At 45.7% G+C, this 17,647-nt stretch overlaps 1 protein-coding gene across 26 annotated transcripts in view; it reads right to left on the bottom strand.

Moving 5' to 3' along the window:
- KALRN (kalirin RhoGEF kinase) overlaps positions 1–17,647 on the bottom strand; it is a 635,703-nt gene that overhangs the window by 564,701 nt on the left and 53,355 nt on the right. For 6 of the 26 annotated variants that reach the window (XM_070406357.1, XM_070406362.1, XM_070406364.1 and 3 more), the window contains exon 1: positions 3,266–3,500. The exons of the other annotated variants lie outside the window; for them this stretch is intronic. In XM_070406357.1, the coding sequence (XP_070262458.1) occupies positions 3,266–3,332 (67 nt within the window). In that variant the 5' untranslated portion in view covers positions 3,333–3,500. Of the gene's footprint in view, positions 1–3,265; positions 3,501–17,647 lie in introns of those variants that run through there. 26 annotated transcript variants of the gene reach the window in all.

Here is a 17,647-nt window from a genome sequence, read left to right as displayed (position 1 = left end):
AGGCTGGTCAGATTGTCCTTCAGACAGTGCCAGGGAGTGACCAGCAGGAGAACCCCCAGCAAGCCCTGCCTGAACATACCTCATGCACTACGAGGGGTGGAGGTTCCCACACCTGGGAAACACTGCCGAACACTTTATGAATAAAGAACAACAGTATTTTCACTCTTCCCCTTTCACGACCATAAAAACAGGTGAACAAAGAAATGTAAACCTCCACCTCACTTGTCAGGTTCCCATGGATACACCAAAACTCAACAACAAAAAGCAATGTTACTTCTCTTCTCTCATACCCCACTCATATGTCGTATCTTTCTTCTGATGGACAATCCCACCATAGGAACCATCTCCGTAGTCACTGTAACAAACACCCAGCAGAGTGGCAAACGCCCAGCAACAAACACTGTAAAAACAGCATCTGCTATTAATGAAGTAAGTCATGTTTCTGAGCAAGCTGGCAGTTCATTACCATATAAATCCTTACATATCGTTAACTACAGTCCTAGAAAACAATCCCTTTGCTTTGGGGGGAGACAAAAGATTGGTCTGCAATCACCAAGCATACACTGTCATCCCTTCGTAAAGTTTATTTCTGCTCTATGATGTGTTCTAATGCATCCTCCCTTTTCCTAGGTGTGTCAAACCACAGATCCATTTATCCCCCAGTCGTAGCCAAGGGAATGACTCAGGCTGGCGCACAGCTTGTCGATTATTTCAGCTTCCTGGGCTAAACTCATCATTTCCCACTTCTACTCATTTCTTATTCCCTCCTCACTTTCTTGAGGCTGTTACTTTCAAGATGACATGAGGCATGACAATGTCTGGGTGAAATAACATAAAACCCTAAAACAGATGAAGGGAGCTAAATTCTGTTACTCTAAAGAGAGATCTAAGAGGATTTTGTTCACTGCCCAGAAGGACCGGTTCATCACTTATCCATTCATTCAACAAATATTTATGAGCATCTCCCATGAGCTAGCTCAGTCTAGCATACCATGTTAAAGCATGCCATTGTCTATACAATGTTAGCTAACATTAGTTACTAGAGGGAAGGCGCTATATCCAAAAATGCTGCTTGAACATGGATGTGGGTGTGCACACATGTACAAGTGTAATACTGTGATACCCATTAATCAGACAGGCAATATAATCAACACCCAAGCCCCTAGAAATAAGTTGCCCTACACAGTCAGAAACTGCTAGTCTAAAGCCTCACATTAAAGAAAACCTTAGAGACACTGTTTATGGAAGACCATCAGCTTTCCAGTTACAGCCACACATGATGACAAAACATGCATGGAAGAACACAATTCTGGCAACCAACTTCTGCTTAATCAAGGAGACAGCTTAATCCTTCAACCCATAAATTCATTAACCTGACATTTCTAAGAATGCCTGACACTTTTATAAACACTAACACAATTTCCCCAAAATTCTACAATATAGATATTGTCATTAATATTCCCATTTTTCAGTTTAACAAACTGAGGGTCAGTTTGAGGGTAAATCATTTATTCAAGAATACTTAGAAAGTAATGGAGCCGAAACTTAAACCTTGCTTTGTAAGTCAAGGACTCAGGCATTTTCTAAAAAATAAAACTTAATTATCGGTAGTATATCTTATGCATTAACAACTAGTTTCCTCTTATAGTTAGCATCATATGTCAGTTGGAATCTTGTTTTAATTCATGTAAGTATAAATTATCTCTAAGCCTCTAACAATTCTTAATTGGGCTTTTCTCAGCTCCTGGTGATTACATACCACCTGTTCCTATCTGTCCTAAAATGTTTGTGGGAGAATAAAAATTAATTGTCTTGGTAATGAAAACTAACATTTAAGAGGCACTTTCTTCATGGCAGGCACTAGGATAAGTATCTCACTGAACCCCTATAGCAACTTTATGAGTTGGTGTTCCATTATCACCACCACTCCCTTCTATAATGGAAGAAAGGAGGCACAGAGAGGTTAAGAACTGGCCTGAGGTCACACAGATAAGGGGGATTCACACCTGTGGTCTCCTTTCCCCTTCCCCGGGGCTATGATTTCCACCAGTTCGACGTTCTGGCTCTCTTCCTAACATTCTCATCTCATCTCAAGTCGGGGCTCCCATTGGCCTGTTTCTCAATGCTAGGGAGAGACTGCTTTTCACTTGTGCTGGTTCGGTTTCCTCCATCTTTGATTTCTCCTCGATAAGAGCCCTGCTCTGTGCAGCTCTCTGCTTCCAGCTGGTACTGACCTCCTGGCACACCTGAGCCCGTTCCCGATGGAGATGAACGCACACTAGGGTAGGCAGCGGGGCTTCCCCAGCACCATCTTTTCCGTCAGCAGTTTGATCTCATTCTCATCAAAACCTCTTAAAGGAGCCAAAGCTTTTTAAAAATAACACTAAACATTTTGTTAAACCAATGGCTTTTCCTTACAATGCAATGTCTGGATTTGTGTCACATGACCAGGAAATTTAAATGGCATTAATATTTTATGGTGGACTGTCTTAAGGTCAAGTTAATCTGAGGAATAAAACGGAACTTTCCCTTCCCTTTCCACTAACTGCAAATGCTGCGCCGGCTCTCCCCACAGACAACCCACCAAGGGAGCTGTCCTCAGGACAGGTGCTGTAGCTCCGGATGCTGAGAGGCGTGGGAGGAGGAAAGAACACGTACAGAGCACCTACTGTGCACCAGTCATTATGCCGTGTGTTTTACAGGTATGAGCTGGTATGAGCTAAATAATAAGTCCACAACAACCCCAGCAGAGAGGTCTGACCATGTCCATTTACAGATGGGAAACCAGCTCAGAAAGGCCACCTCAGTCAGGCGGGGGTCACAGAGGTGGGGAGCCGAAGAACTGAGATGTGAGCCTGTGTCGGTTTGCCCCCAGCAGCTTGCTGCAGGGACCCTTCTCCTTGCTGCACTGCTGCTCAGGGTTCTGTCGGCAGCCCTGCGAGACAGGGCTTACCTTGTCTTTCCCTACAGTACTGAGCAAGAAATGAGATCCTGATTCACAGATGGGCCCCACATGGCCCCGTGCTCCTGACTCCCAGCTGGGTCACAAACGTCCCCAGAAAAAGAGCCTTTTCTTACTTTCATGGGCTGGCGACTGGCCTCTGTCATTCCCTCTTCTCTCCCTTCTTGCTCTCTGCGCACCTTGCTGCTGTGTCTTTCTGTTTCTATCTCTGTCTGTGTCTATGTGTGTATATCTTCCTTCCTCTGTCTCTCTTAAGCACACACACATACACACACACACACATACACACACACTCAGGAATACCTCGATCCAGCAGCCGGAGCAAGCGGAGATACCAGAGATACCACTGGTCCCAGAAGCGGTCCGTCATCCCACCCTGAACTCATCCTTCACAACCAGTCCCCTCAGCAGAGCCTCCTTCCACTAACGCTGATTGAGGAGGCCGGAATTTCTTGACGTGGGGCTCGCACGCAGCCTGTTCTAAGCAAATGCCTGCCTGCGAAGACAACCACCAGTCCACCCACACAGAGGCTGACTGTGCCGGGAGCCCGTTTCGCAGCAACAAAGGAACAAGAGCAGAATACCGCCGCCTGTGCAGATGAGCCTGCATGGGCCCAAGGGGAGGTCAGCGGTGGGGAGGTGAGGCAGGGAGGGCTTTCACAAAGAGGTTAGGCTAGAGGTGGTCTTAGGAAGGAATCCAGTCAAGGTCAAGTCTTGAATTTAATTCCAGGATCTCCTGCTGTCCTGCTTTCCTCTGCCTCCCACACCAGAGGCCAGTGACTCCCCTAACAGGATGAGGGAGGGGGAAGGAGCCAGGAGCTCAGCCATCCTGGACTCCGAAGCCAGCCCAGAAGACCCAGAGCCCCTCTGCCTTGCTCTGCGGAAACCACAGGCAGTCCCTGCCCAAGACTGCTAGACCCATGTGACCAGAAAACGGCCACAGACCCTTCTCCCCATGTCCCTTCATGGATCGATCCTGTTATAGTGGAGACAGCATAGGCCCTGGAGTCGCACAGGCACGGCTCATATCCTGCTACCACTTAATAGTTGCCGGCTTCGATCAAGTTACTTCAACTCCCTAAGCTCCAGCTTCCTCTTCTATGGACTGGGGAGAACAGCATTGGCCTCACAGAGCTCTTGTGAGGCTCCAAGGAAAGGAAGAATTTAGCTTTTCTGGAAGCGCTCTCGATAGATAGGAGCACTCACGTGTCTGTTCCCCCTTCCCCTCCAACCCCTCTTCCCTCTTGCCAGATTCTAGTTCTCACACATCCATACATCCCATGGTTTCCTACGTCCATGCCTTTGCTCCTGCTCTTCCTCCCAATGGCATATCCTCCCCCACCCTCACTTAACCATGGTCAAATCCTCTGAATTTTCTAATGTCTAATTCAAATGCCACAGAATCCAGGAAGCCTTCCCGGGTCTCCCCGCCTTTTTGCTGCATTTTACTTTCTCCTTTATATGGGGCTCTGTGCCCTTACTTGAAGACAGGGTCCACTGGGTACTCATCACTATATCCCCCAAAGTGCCTCACACAGTGCCTTGGACTTTGCAAGTGCTCAAGTATTGACTAACAGAACAAACAGCCAGGCAAATGAGTCTGGGTGCCCATAAAAACATGATTTTGTTTTTGTCAGGGAAAAGGATGGGCCTTGGGGACCTCAGCCCCTGGGTACTGCCTAAGGCCTAGAGGAGGATGACAGGGCATCATGCCCTGCTGGGGACCCATTTCACAGTGGACTACCCACCCAGGGCTGTGCCCTGGTGGCTGGGAGAACTGCTCACAGAAGTGAAACCCAGAGGACCCCAGGCCTGAGACAACCTTGTACCCCAAGCCTAACAACTACCCAGCAGCCATGTACACATTTATCACAGCTTTTGTTTCAGTCTAGACCCGTGGTCGGCAAACTGTGGCTCATGAGCCACATGCGGCTCTCTGGCCCCTTGAGAGTGGCTCTTCCTAAGCCTTAGGAGTACCCTAATCAAGTTAATAACAATGTACCTACCTATATAGTTTAAGTTTAAAAAATTAGGCTCTCAAAAGAAATTTCAATCGTTGTACTGTTGATATTTGGCTCTGTTGACTAATGAGTTTGCCGACCACTTGCCTAGACCATGCCAGCAATATCGCCTCACTGTCCTAATGGAAACGGTGGTCAGTGCGCACCATAGCGACCAGTCGTTCCGCTGTTCAGTCGATTTGCATATTAGCCTTTTATTATATAGGAGAACCTTAAATGTGCAAGCCTCCACAGTTTAGTTAATACAAACTCCTCTCTCTCCAGACAGAAGTGCAGGACCCTTAGCCTCCCCCTTCCTTCATGAATAACCAAATCATGCAGGTGTGACTAGGACTTTTTAGCTCACAAAGTACTTTCACAACCCTCAATTTGGGGCCTCATAGCAGCCCTGAAAGGCCTGTTGGATGGGAATCACTTTCCCCAGTGACAGAAGAGAAAAGCCATGTTCCAGGAGGTTAAATAACTTGCTTATGGCCAAATGCCTGGTAGGTGGCTGGGCTGAGAAAGAAGTATGTGCCATCTGTCTCCTCCCAGAGAGAGTTCCTGGGGTCCTGAGTTGTCCTCTGAGGACCTGAGACCTCTTTCACAGAGTGATGGAAGCCCGCACCACAGGGCAGGGTCTCCCGGGCAGTGCAGACATGCCATGGGCACAGGCTGAGTACAGAGCCTGCATGTGGCCACTTACTAACAGCCTGCCATGTTTTTCTCTGACCCTGACTTGTGGCTACCCCGAGGGAGAGCATCTCCAAATAAGAATGCCTTTTCTAACACAACTCGGGGGAAACCTGACACGGGAGAAACGTCGATGCCACCATGCAGGACACAAAGACAGGACAGCCTGTGGGAAGGGTGTCTGACTGTGAGACAGAAAGCCCCAGTGGCTGTGGACACTGTGAGCTGCAGTACTCTGACCGTGCTCAGACTACTATTCCACAGCTAGTTCTTGGGCCCAGGGGAGCGAAGCTGTTCCCTTCCTTCTGGTAAGCAAGGGAAAAATATCCCACACAGCCTCACTGTCAAAGACAGGAAGAGAATAAAGATGTTAAAGAGCAGTTTTGGTGCAAGCACTTACCTCACAAACTACGAACCTAAGAACTTAAGCATACCTGTTGGGTCAGGTGCAGGAATTTTACTAAAGATTGGTTTCAACCCATCAGGCTGGGCTCCTTGGAGCTCCCCAGCCCACCACTGCTCTCCCCATCTCCCACAGAACCTCATAAGCCTTATTTTAAATACAGCCCCTGTAGAAGTTGAATAAATGTTCCAAGAGACTGTCAGAGTTGCAGTACAATTAGACAGGGTGGGATATTGGCCAGGAAAAAGCTTTATGGTTGTTGTTGTTTGTCTTAAACAATGCTTCTGCAATGGTTCCTTCCTTCAGAGCAAGGCCACTGGAATGGTTCCTCCTGTCCACCCAGCTGGCTACAGGGACGTGTTCTCCAGGGACAAGCAGCGTCTCTAGGCCAGGGGCAGCCTGTCCATTCCGTCCATCATGCCCATCGGATGATCACCAGTTATTCCATGTCACAACATAGATGTGCTGCCTTTCCTTGGCTGTTCCTTCCTCTTATCTTGGCACTGTTCTTTCTCCCTCTCTCTACCCGCCGCAACGTGAAAACACTGTGTTCCTGATCAGATAAAGCCAGCACTCATGTATGGAGCAGAAGGCAGGCAGCATGGAGGAAGGAGAGAACCAGTCACATCCCAGATCGTTCCCACTCATCTCCCCAGACAACAATGACCACTGCTCCTGCAGCAGCACTGGCCGCTCCTCCGACACATGGAGCCATCGAACCAGTAAAGGCCACACAGAAGGCAGCACGGTTGCTAGCGACAGCATGCCAGATGAAGACTACCTGCCGAGATGATGCCCCCCCCCCAACCCCACCCAAGGAAGTGGGATCCACAGGCTGCCATTTTGCCCTGCAAGCTGTGCTTCAGTTGCAACATGAAGCAAACATTCGAGCAGACACCATCCTCAGCCACCTCCCACACCAACTTCTGTCCCCTTAGCGATTAGCGCCCAAGTGGCAAAGTGAAGACTGTGGCAACACATTCACAGCCACACCATCCATGGGATGGGATGGGCACCTGCCAGCCTCTCCATTGAAAGCCTAGTGTCCCCAGGTAAACAGGCTCCCTAGGTCCACACCTGAGGACAGCACCTAAGGCAGATATCACCTATCACACTGAAATTCAAGTCCACTCTCCCAAGAGGCCTTTTCCAAGCTAATCTCATTCATTCTCTATCTCAGAGGTTCTCAAAGTTTAATGGACAGCAGAATCACCTTAGAGGGTTGGTTACCCATACAGATCACTAGGCCTCACTCCCAGGCCTGCATTTTTAACAAACTCCCCAGATGATTCTGAAACGGTGATCTCTATCTACCTGCTTCTGTCCCTGCTCTCTTCTGTTAAACACAGCACTGACTTGAATCATTTAACTATTCTGGTTGAATTCTAGAGTGTACCCCATTTCACCCACACACTCTAAGAGTCCAGAAGGGAGGAGGATTCTGAGTCCTGAATCAGACTAGAGTCTCCTAGATAGTAAAGGGAGGTCCCACCTCCCCTCCAGGCCCAGTAGAGGGCCCCTCATGGAGGGGCTGAGAAGCTGCCAGCCCAGAGGCTGAGAAGTCAGCCTCGTCTCTCCACAGGCTTCAGAAAGTGTTCATTCCACCGTGGCCTCACCGCACATCTGTACAATGGCTTTAAATGTCACCTCAAATATCAGGTCAGGCAGCAGGAGGGAAAGGCGAAAGCCAATTAGCCTGCCTTGCCCTGGCTTTTGTATCACCTTCATCCGTGCTCACCTCCGACCTCTGCTGAGATCTTTAACTCTCCATTGGCCGAGGGAGCCCCAGCCCATGAAGACTTCACACAACCATGCCCTGCCCTGGGCTCTAAACCAAGTTGATAAATGTGGAAACATCATCCCTCTCTGGCCCCTCCCCGGAGCATTTATAGCTCCCCCACCACCACCAGTCAACTTGATAGACCCCCATGTTGCTCTGAATCTCCAAACAGCACGCCACCCCAACACCCCTCCCCAGGCCCAAGAGTCAGACTCTTCCCCTCTTTCTCTGCTTTTTTTGTGTGTGTTTTTTTCTGTTAATCCTCACCTGGGAATACTTTTTATTCCATAGATATTTAGAGAGAGTGGAAGGGAGAGGGAAAGACAGAGAGAGAAACATCAATGTGTCTCATCAAAATTGGTTGCCTCCCACAGGACCAGGGGCTGGGATCCAGCCTGCAATCAAAGTACGTGCCCTTGACCGGAATTTAACCCAAGACCCTTCAGTCCATGGGCTGAGGCTCTAAACACTGAGCAACCAGCTAGGGCCTTTCTCTGCCTTTTCAAAGCTTACCCATCCTGGGCCCATGAGATTATTATAATAATCTCATCCCCTCTAAGGTTTTCATGATGAGAGCTTAACATTTAGGCCCTCGGGGAACATTTACATTTTGGCAAAAGGCATTGCCTTAGGTCAAAGGAAGGAGAGTGGAAGTCCAGGCCTTGGAAACAAGCAGTGGTGGGGAGGATATTGGGGGCTGAAAGTAGGGTCCATGACTCCCTTCCCTAAGCCTTCAGAAGCATTTGCCTGTCAGGCCATCCTAATGAATGCAACTCACAGGAGCCCCTCCACCTTTACTGACTCACTCCCGTGACCACCCATTTCCTACTCAGTACATGACCACTGGCAGGCGGCCTCCTCTGAAGGACCTAAATTATAAAGTAGTTCTTGAAGGAAAAAAGCTAATAAGTAGTTGGAGAGGATACCTCTCAACCTGACCCAAGAGGCCTAGGTAGTCCAGAGAATTCATTATTGCCTCCTGGGTTTTCCTCACAACCGGGAAGGTGGCACCTCTGCCCTACCTCCACTGCAAGTGGTACCTCCAGCCATCAGGGGAAATGGTGTGGCTCAAAGACACAAGGACCCCTCAAGCCTCAGGGCTTCATCCCCCTGAGGTGTGGTTTCTCTTAACTGTTTCTCCCATCTCTCAATTCCCACAGTTCATCCACAGAGAATCAGGAAAACTTAAGGTGTCAGTAGCACCGATGAAACCTCCTACCTCACCATGCACATGAGATTCTTGCTGTAGAGAATTCTCTCCCTGCCACTCTCTTCTTTCCATGCCCTTCCCATTTCCTCCAAAAACATTTCCAAATAATCCCCCTCAGCACATCTGCCCTGTAAAACCAGGTTCCATAATGATGACCAGGGTTGGTAATAATGATTAGGAAGTTTAACAAGATCGAAAAGAGCCCACTGGCCCTGGCTGGGTAGCTCAGTTGGTTGGAGCATCGTCCAGATACACCAAGGTTGCGGGTTCAATCGCTGGTCAGGGCACATACAAGAATCCACCAACTGGCCCAGCCTGCGTGACTCAGTAGTTGAGCATTGATCTATGAACCAGGAGGCCATGGTTTGATTCCTGGTCAGGGCACATGCCTGCGTCATGGGCTCAATCCCCAGTGCGGGGCATGCTGGAGGCAACTGATCAATGATTCTCTCTCATCATTGATGTTTCTATCTCTCTCTCCCTCTCCCTTCCTCTCTGAAATCAATAAAAATATATTTAAAAAATAATAATCAACCAATGAATGCATGAATAGGTGGAACAACAAATTGATGTTTCTCTCTCTTTCTCTCTCTTAAACACACACACACACACACACACACACACACACACACACATGAAATAAAAAATTTCTTAAAAGAGCCCACTGTACCATCAAAGAAATACTATATTTTGGTTAGCATATATTTAGAACTAAACATTGTTCTGTTGGGGTTTCTTCCATCTTTGGAAAATGTCTAATTTGTGTGTGTTACATAGGCCAACACATTATGACTCACCTGAGTACCCTGACCCCCCTCACCCACACATACACAACAGGCTGTACATAGCCAATCTAAATTCTCTCTTCCTTGGCTCTTACTTTCAAAAAGTGAAGAATCAGCCACCATGATCTCTTTACTTGGCAGCAAATAAATTCTGCTTATGGTTCTTAAAAACAACTGACTCTCATAAATTCTATAAATAATCTCTTTATAATCTCTTTATACTGTTAAATTGAAGACTTCTAGCTGTTGGGAAAGGGTGTGAGCTTTGGAATAAGGCCAACTGGGTTCAAATCCCAAATCTTTCCCTAGCTAACTGAATAACTTTAGACAAACCACTTAACATCCCTAAATCTCAGTTTATTCATCTTTTGGGTAAAGATAAAGCTGACCTTATTAAACCTGAACAACGCTCATAAGGAAAAAACAAAATCCTATCTAATAAAGAGGGAATATGCTAATTGACCCTCTCACCATCGCAAAAATGGCAGCATCCACAGCCAATAAGGAGGGAATATGCTAATCTACTGCCCCACCCTCAAAGATGGCGGTGTCCACAGCTAATAAAGATGGAATATGCTAATTGACTGCCCAGCCCTCAAAGATGGCAGCACCCACAGCCACAAGATGTGGTGCCCAGTCCCCTCAGCCCCACTGGGGCACCTGCCTCCGGAGTCCCCCAGTCCCCTCAGCCCCCCAGCCACCCAGGGCCGCCCGAGGCTCAGGTAACAAGGGCCGGCCGAGGCTTGCGCTGCCAGCAGTGGCAGCAGCAGAGTTGTGATGGGGCATCACCTTCCCCTGATCGCCAGGTCGCCTCCCACCCCTGAGGGCTCCAGGACTGTGAGGGGGAGAACGCCAGGCTGAGGGACCCCCCCCCCCCTCCAGAGCATGAATTTTCATGCACCAGGCCTCTAGTAGCATATATAAAATACTAAGCACTGTACCTAATACATAACAGGTGCTTAATAAAATTAGTGCATTCTCCCACAGTAGAAAGCAAGCTAATATCAGGTTGAAATTTTCAATTCCTTGGACCTAAGTAGACAGCCAAACCAATAAAACACAACATCAGTTCTGCCACTGAGGGCAGCTCTAAGCCAAGTGGCCCTTAGGAACATTTCATGACTGCAACTCCCCCAGCTTCTCTCTGACTTCAGCCTGGGGCAGAGTCCTAGATCTTACTTGCCCTACTGCCCAACTCATCTGGCTCCCTCCCCCTGCCCTTACACAGGCTGGCAAGTTCTAAGAGAGATTTAGTTAGGAGAAATCCTTCAACTCTGTGCATGTGAACCATGCAGATGACCCTTAGCATTGAGGAGAGGAGAAACTCCAGTGATTTGGCTGCCCTAAAAGTCCATCAATTCTGGCCTCACAGCATATACACAGGAAAGCTTAAAGATATCCATGTAAAACAATAAACTATAAAACTTCAAAAAGAAAAACTTCCTTAGTCTTAGGGTGGGAAGGTTTTCTTAAGCAAGATACAAAGTTTGACATATTTGCTTGTATATGCATCTTTTTCCTCTCTGGAAGGATATACAAATCATCTAAGGAGAACAGATGCTGGACAACAGCAGTGAACGTAATACATTTCACAGTATATCTTTTTACAGCTTTTGAATTTTGACCTTTGGACTATATTACCTAACTTTTTATTTATTTTTATTTTTTCCTTTTATTGTTGACAGTATTACAAATGTCCCCCATTTTCCCCTCTTTTGCCCCCCCTCCACCCAGCCCCTGCCCCACCCCAGACCTTGGCTATGCATATATCTAGATAGATAGATAGATAGATAGAGATAGATAGATATTCTTTGGTTAATCTCTTTCTGTCCTCCCCGCCCCCGCCCCCATTCCCACCCCTCTGAGATCTGTCCATCTATTCTATGCATCCATGCCTCTGGACCAATTTTGTTTGTCAGTTTATTTTGTTCATTAGATTCCACATATAAGTAAGATCATGTGATATTTGTCTTTCTCTGACTGGCTTATTTCATTTAGCATAATAATCTCCAGGTCCATCCATGCTGTCACAAAGGGTAAGAGTTCCTTCTTTTTTATGGCTGCAGAGTATTCCACTGTGTAAATGTCCCACAGCTTTTTTTTATCTACTCATCTACTGATAGGCACTTGGACTGTTTCCAGATCTTGGCTATTGTAAATAATGCTGCTATGAACATAGGGGTGCATATATTCTTTCTGACTGGTATTTTGGGATTCTTAGGATATACTCTTAGAAGTGGGATTGCTGGGACAAAGGAATTTTCCATTTTTTACTTTTTTAGAAAACTCTATACTGTTTTCCATAGTGGCTGCACCAGTCTGCATTCCTACCAGCAGTGAACTAGGGTTCCCTTTTCTCCACATCATCACCAACTTAAAAAAGTCTCATTTATTGTTGATTTATTGATGGTAGCCATTCTGATAGGTGTAAGGTGATACATCATTGTAGTTTTAATTTGCATTTCTCTGATGATTAGTGACATTGAGCATTTTTTCATGTCTATTGGCCATCTGTATGGCCTCCTTGGAGAAGTGTCTATTCAGGTCCTTTGCCAATTTTTGTTACTGGATTGTTTGCCTTCCTTTTGTTGGGTTGTATGAGTTCTTTATATATTTTGGAAATTAACTCCTTATCAGATATATCATTGGTTAATATGTTCTCCCATACACTGGGTTCCCTTTTCATTTTGGTGATGGTTCCTTTGGCTGTGCAGAAGCTTTTTAGTTTGATGTAGTCCCATTTGCTTATTTTTTCCTTTGTTTCTCTTGCCCTAGGAGATGTATCGGCCTGCTATGTGAGATGTCTGAGATTTTACTTCCTATGTTTTCTTCTAGGATTTTTATGGTTTCACGACTTATATTTAAGTCTTTTAACCATTTTGAATTTATTCTTGTGTATGGTGTAACTTGAAAGTCAGACTTTCTCTAACAGGAAGTAAATGTGTGTGATCTGGCTGCTGACTTTGACAAGAGCTATCTTTTCCAATTCATTAAATGTACAGCTCCAGCCCTAGCCAGTTTGACTCAGTAGATAGAGCATCAAGGGCACATCCCCAGGTTGCAGGCTCAATTCCCAGTAGGGGGCATGCAGAAGGCAGCCAATCAATGATTCTCTCTCATCATTGATGTTTCTATCTCTCTCCCTCTCCCTTTCTCTCTGAAATCAAATATATGCATATGTGTGTGTATATATATATATATATATGTATATATATATATATATATGTATATATATTTAAATGTACAGTTCCAAGATTTTGAAAATATTATTTAAAGCCAGTACACAATACATGCTAGAAAACATATTACTTGCAACCATTTAAACTTATAGTAAAAGAAATGTTAAATTTCAACAAAAATGTGTGAGGGTGTATATAGTTTTCAATATTGTTTTAGGGCATATATAAGCAAAAAAGTCTGAAGCCCACTGAACTATTTATGGTATACCCAAATGAGGGAGTACTATGCAGCTGTTAAAAAAGAATAAGGCAGCTTTCTATTAATTGATATGATGAAAATATTCAAGATATATTGTTGAGCTGAAAATGCAAGACATTGAGCTGCTTTTGATAAGAAAGGGGTATAATAAGTATGGATTCAGATTTGCTTATATTTGCAAAAACAAACACTGGAAAGATTCACAATAAACTAACCCTGATGTTACCCGTGGAGCAGGGGTCTGGATATACAGAATTTCTAACTGTTTTATAAAGCACTTTTTATATTGTATTAATTTCTGAGAAAATGTGAATGCATGTAATTGTGGGGTTTTAAAAATCTTCACAGAAAAAAAATAGATAAAGTTGCAAAACCATGAACAATATTAAAGATAATCTAGCAGACAAATACTTGCCAGGTAGCAACAATACATCACACAAAGGTTTTAGTATCTCTAGTTTACAAAAAGCTTCTAAAAATTTTAAGATACAGTTAAGCAGCCCTGTATAAAAAAGTCAAGAATATGAATAGGCGATGCACAGGAGAGGAAATACAAACGGCTGGTAAAAATAAAAAGATGCAAACCTCTACTAATTAACAGGGAAATGCAAATTAAGGCAATAATAGCACACCACATTTTACCTGTCAGATCGGGGGAGAAAAACACAGAATCTGGTAGGAGAGCAAACTAATATAACATGTTTAGAAATCAATTTGGCAGCATGTATCATTTCTAAGAGCATAGCTTCAACGCAGCAATTCTACTTCTAAGACTCTCACCTACTGCACTTGTACACATATTTCAGTATTCTGTAATAGCAAAAACTGGAGACAATCTAAGTGTCCAGCAATGAGACTAGGAAGATAAATTATGAGAGTTATAATATAATGTATGTTATACTTTAAAACCACTTAAAAAGACCAGCAGTTTTATATGTAGTGACATGAAAGGATGTCCATGATACATTGTTAGGAGGAGAAAATAATTCATAAAATAATTTGTATTATCCCACTTTTTTTGTGGAAATACAAATAGAGCCATACACATTATGCGTATGTATTTCAATGTGCATAGAAAAGGAATTCTGGCAGGATCTATACCAAACTGTTAAAAGTGGAGGTCCCTGGAAGTCGGGGGAAGGTTATCAGAGAGTTGTATTTTATAAAATTTTATGTTATACTGCTTTTTACCAGAAGCAGTAATTGCTTTGGTAATCTCCAAAGCACTTATGTATTCAAACTGACTGAAGCAGCAGCTCAGAGCTTCTCTGAAAAATGGGTGCTCCCTCGGGGCTAGGACACCAAGTTCCCCCTCCTCCCACTCAGAGGATCTGGAATGTGAGATGGTCTCCATGGGTCATTAATAGCCAACTCCCAGGTCTTAGGCACCTGTTCACTGGCCAGCAGATGCAGCTCATCCCCCCACTTTGCTCTGTAACAACAACAACCATCAGAGGGGTGCTCCCTGAATTTAAAGGGGATTCAGTAAAACCTAATTCTTCTTCAGTAAAACCCCATTCATTCCCTTATGGGCCATTAGACACCTGGGGGACTTTGGTTAGAGATAGCAACTATGTTTCATCTCAAATTCCAGTTCTAACCCAGGGGAAGTGATGGTCCTGAGCTTTGTGTTAAATAGTTACTATCTTTTCCCTTGCAGTAACACATACCTTTGAGATGAAGGGGGTGGGGGCAGATTTTGAGGCAACAGGCAGGACAGATGGGAAGACAGTGGCACCGTCAATTAAAGTGCCTGCCAAGACACAGCAGGAAGCGCCGAAACACAGACTGTGAAGTCTGCCATCTCTGCCCTTGTACAGGGGGCTCTGACTCACTGACACTGAAACTTTCAAATCCACCCTCTCTCCCGACTATGTTGTACTTGGTTAGAGGAAGCTGAAGGTGGTGAGAGGTGGCTGAGGGTAAAGAACGGTGACAGCTCACTGTGACTGTGTCCTTACAAGCCACGTCTGTTAGAAGACAAGATGAAGATGTGGAGAGTCGGAGGAAGGGGAAGGAGCCCCCAAGAGGTGGAGGGGGGGCCTCCAGCAGCTGCAGTGCAGGCCTGAGGTAAGCCCTGAGCCTGGCTTCCATCTGTCAGGTCTTACTGAGTTCCTTATCCCAAGGATTCAGCAATCATGCACATGTAAGAGCATGCCTTTCACAATTTTGAAATGTCCAAGTGCCCTGTAAATTGGGAATTCACTCATCTTCCCTATCCCCGCAACCAAAAACAGAAAGGGGGGTGGGGGGGAGAACCTTGAAGCTAAAAAAATCTCAGCACTTCACGTGTTGTAACTAAAAACACTCAATAAACAAAGCCAGTCCTTGGGCTCCCTTGGGGAGTAATTGTCTAAGAATGCTTCTTTCCTTTCAGCTGGTGGGAGAGAGACAGACTTGCGAAGGCTGTGCCGAGCTCATCTTGAAAGCATTAATTTTTCCAAACACCCATGTGCAGTTCCTGTGTGGTGCCTGTGCTTTTTCTGAGCGGGTGACAGCAGGCAGTGAGGAGGCTGCTGACGACAGCCCTCCAGGCAGGGTCTGCCTGCGGGGGCTTGGAGGAAGTGATCATGGTGAAGCCTTGGGGGAAGGAGGGACCTGGGAAGACAGGGGACAAGGCCCAGAGGCCATGACCGGTCCCTGGGAGGGGCTGCAGAAGCCTTTGAGGACATTGACGACGTGGGGTGGATGACTCCTTTCTAAACCTTTACCCCTTTTCAGGCTCATTCTCTAGGGCAGCGGTCGCCAACCTTTCAGACCTCAGGGACCACCACTAGTGAGGATCCATAATAATAATGATAATCATAAACACATAGATAGTACTCAATGTGTGATCTGAGGAAGGGGAAAGAGCTCTGGGGACCACTGGTTGGCAACTGCTGCTCTAGGGAGCAATCAACCAAGATCTTCTGCCTCCCACACCCTTCACAACCTGTAGCCTGACAACCACACAGCAGCGTAGCAACAGGACAGATTGCCCAGTGTTCCTCTTCTCCCCATTCAGGGATGAAAGTCCATGGTAGAGAATACAATCTGGTCATTCATGGTTTCACTGTTCTTTGTTGCTCCAAGTCCATTCTCCTTAGGAGGCCAGGGACTCTCTCCTCTGCCGTAGATTCACAGAGGAACAGGACACAACAAAACCATCCCCTGAGGCAAGAAAAAAGCCTCATTATCTGCCTTAGGAAGGCAGACTCAACAATCAGAATGGACCAGAAGCCCTTCCGTCTTTAGTAGGCAGTCTACTAGCAGGTTGCTAGCAACAGGGCCTAGCAACCCGCTGGAAATCAGGGCCCTCCACACATAGGCTTACATGCTTTATCACCACCAAGACTTCTATGCCAGTTCTACTGGTTACTAGTGTGAAACCGATCACGTTATTTAACCTTTCTTATCTGTAATATTAGGATGATAATAATGGTACTTAAACAAGTTAATAAATGTGAAGGGCGTGGACAGTGCCTGGCACACACTGAGTGCTATCTATGTGTTTATGATTACCATTAATATTATGGGTCCAGCCATCACTGTCCACCCTAAGCCAGCTCTTCCCTTTGGCCTATGACATGCGTGTCAGAGGTGACACGCGAATTCATTTTTTTGGTTGATTTTTCTTTGTTAAATGGCATTTAAATATATAAAATAAATATCAAAAATATAAATCTTTGTTTTACTATGGTTGAAAATATCAAAAGATTTCTATATGTGACACGGCACCAGAGTTAAGTTAGGGTTTTCCAAAATGCTGACACACCGAGCTCAAAAGGTTTGCCATCACTGGCATATGCTCTGCCTGTGTTTTGGAACATGGTTTCCCACCCTGCCTTCATCTGGTTGTCTGTGCTAATTCTCATGTCTCGAGGAAGTCTTCCCTGATGCACCCATCACAGCCTGTACTTCCTTGGGATCATATGTCTACCTCCTCAACCAGGTCCTGTTCCTTGCTGTATACATATCCTCCAGTGCCTGGCACAGAGAAGGCACTTGGTAAATATGTGTTGAATGAATAAATGAGGAATAGATGAAGGGCAGCTTTCATTCATTCAGCAAGCATTTCCTAGGTGCCTATTCTGTGTCATACCCTGGACTATGCCTGGAAATGCATGAAGGAACAGAACACTCAGGGTGCTCTCTACAACACAGTCTGAACAGCAAAATGTCTGCCTTCTAGCAGCAACTCAAAAAAGAAGATGGGGTGGCCCTGGCCAGTTGGTTGGAGTATCATCCTGTGCTCCAAAGGGTTGCGGGTGTGATTCCCAGTCAGGGCACATACCCAACTTGTAGGTTCAATCCCTGTTCAGGGCACATGCAGGAAGCAACTGATTGATGTCTCTCTCTCATATCAAAGTTTCTCTCTCTCTCTCTCTCTCTCTCTC

This window comes from Myotis yumanensis, unplaced genomic scaffold, assembly GCF_028538775.1.
Source record: "Myotis yumanensis isolate MYYU_CA2020_CCGP unplaced genomic scaffold, mMyoYum1.0.hap1 SCAF_2, whole genome shotgun sequence".
Lineage (NCBI taxonomy): Eukaryota > Metazoa > Chordata > Mammalia > Chiroptera > Vespertilionidae > Myotis > Myotis yumanensis.
Note: the sequence above shows the minus strand (reverse complement) of the source record. Positions and strands in the feature narration are given on the sequence as shown.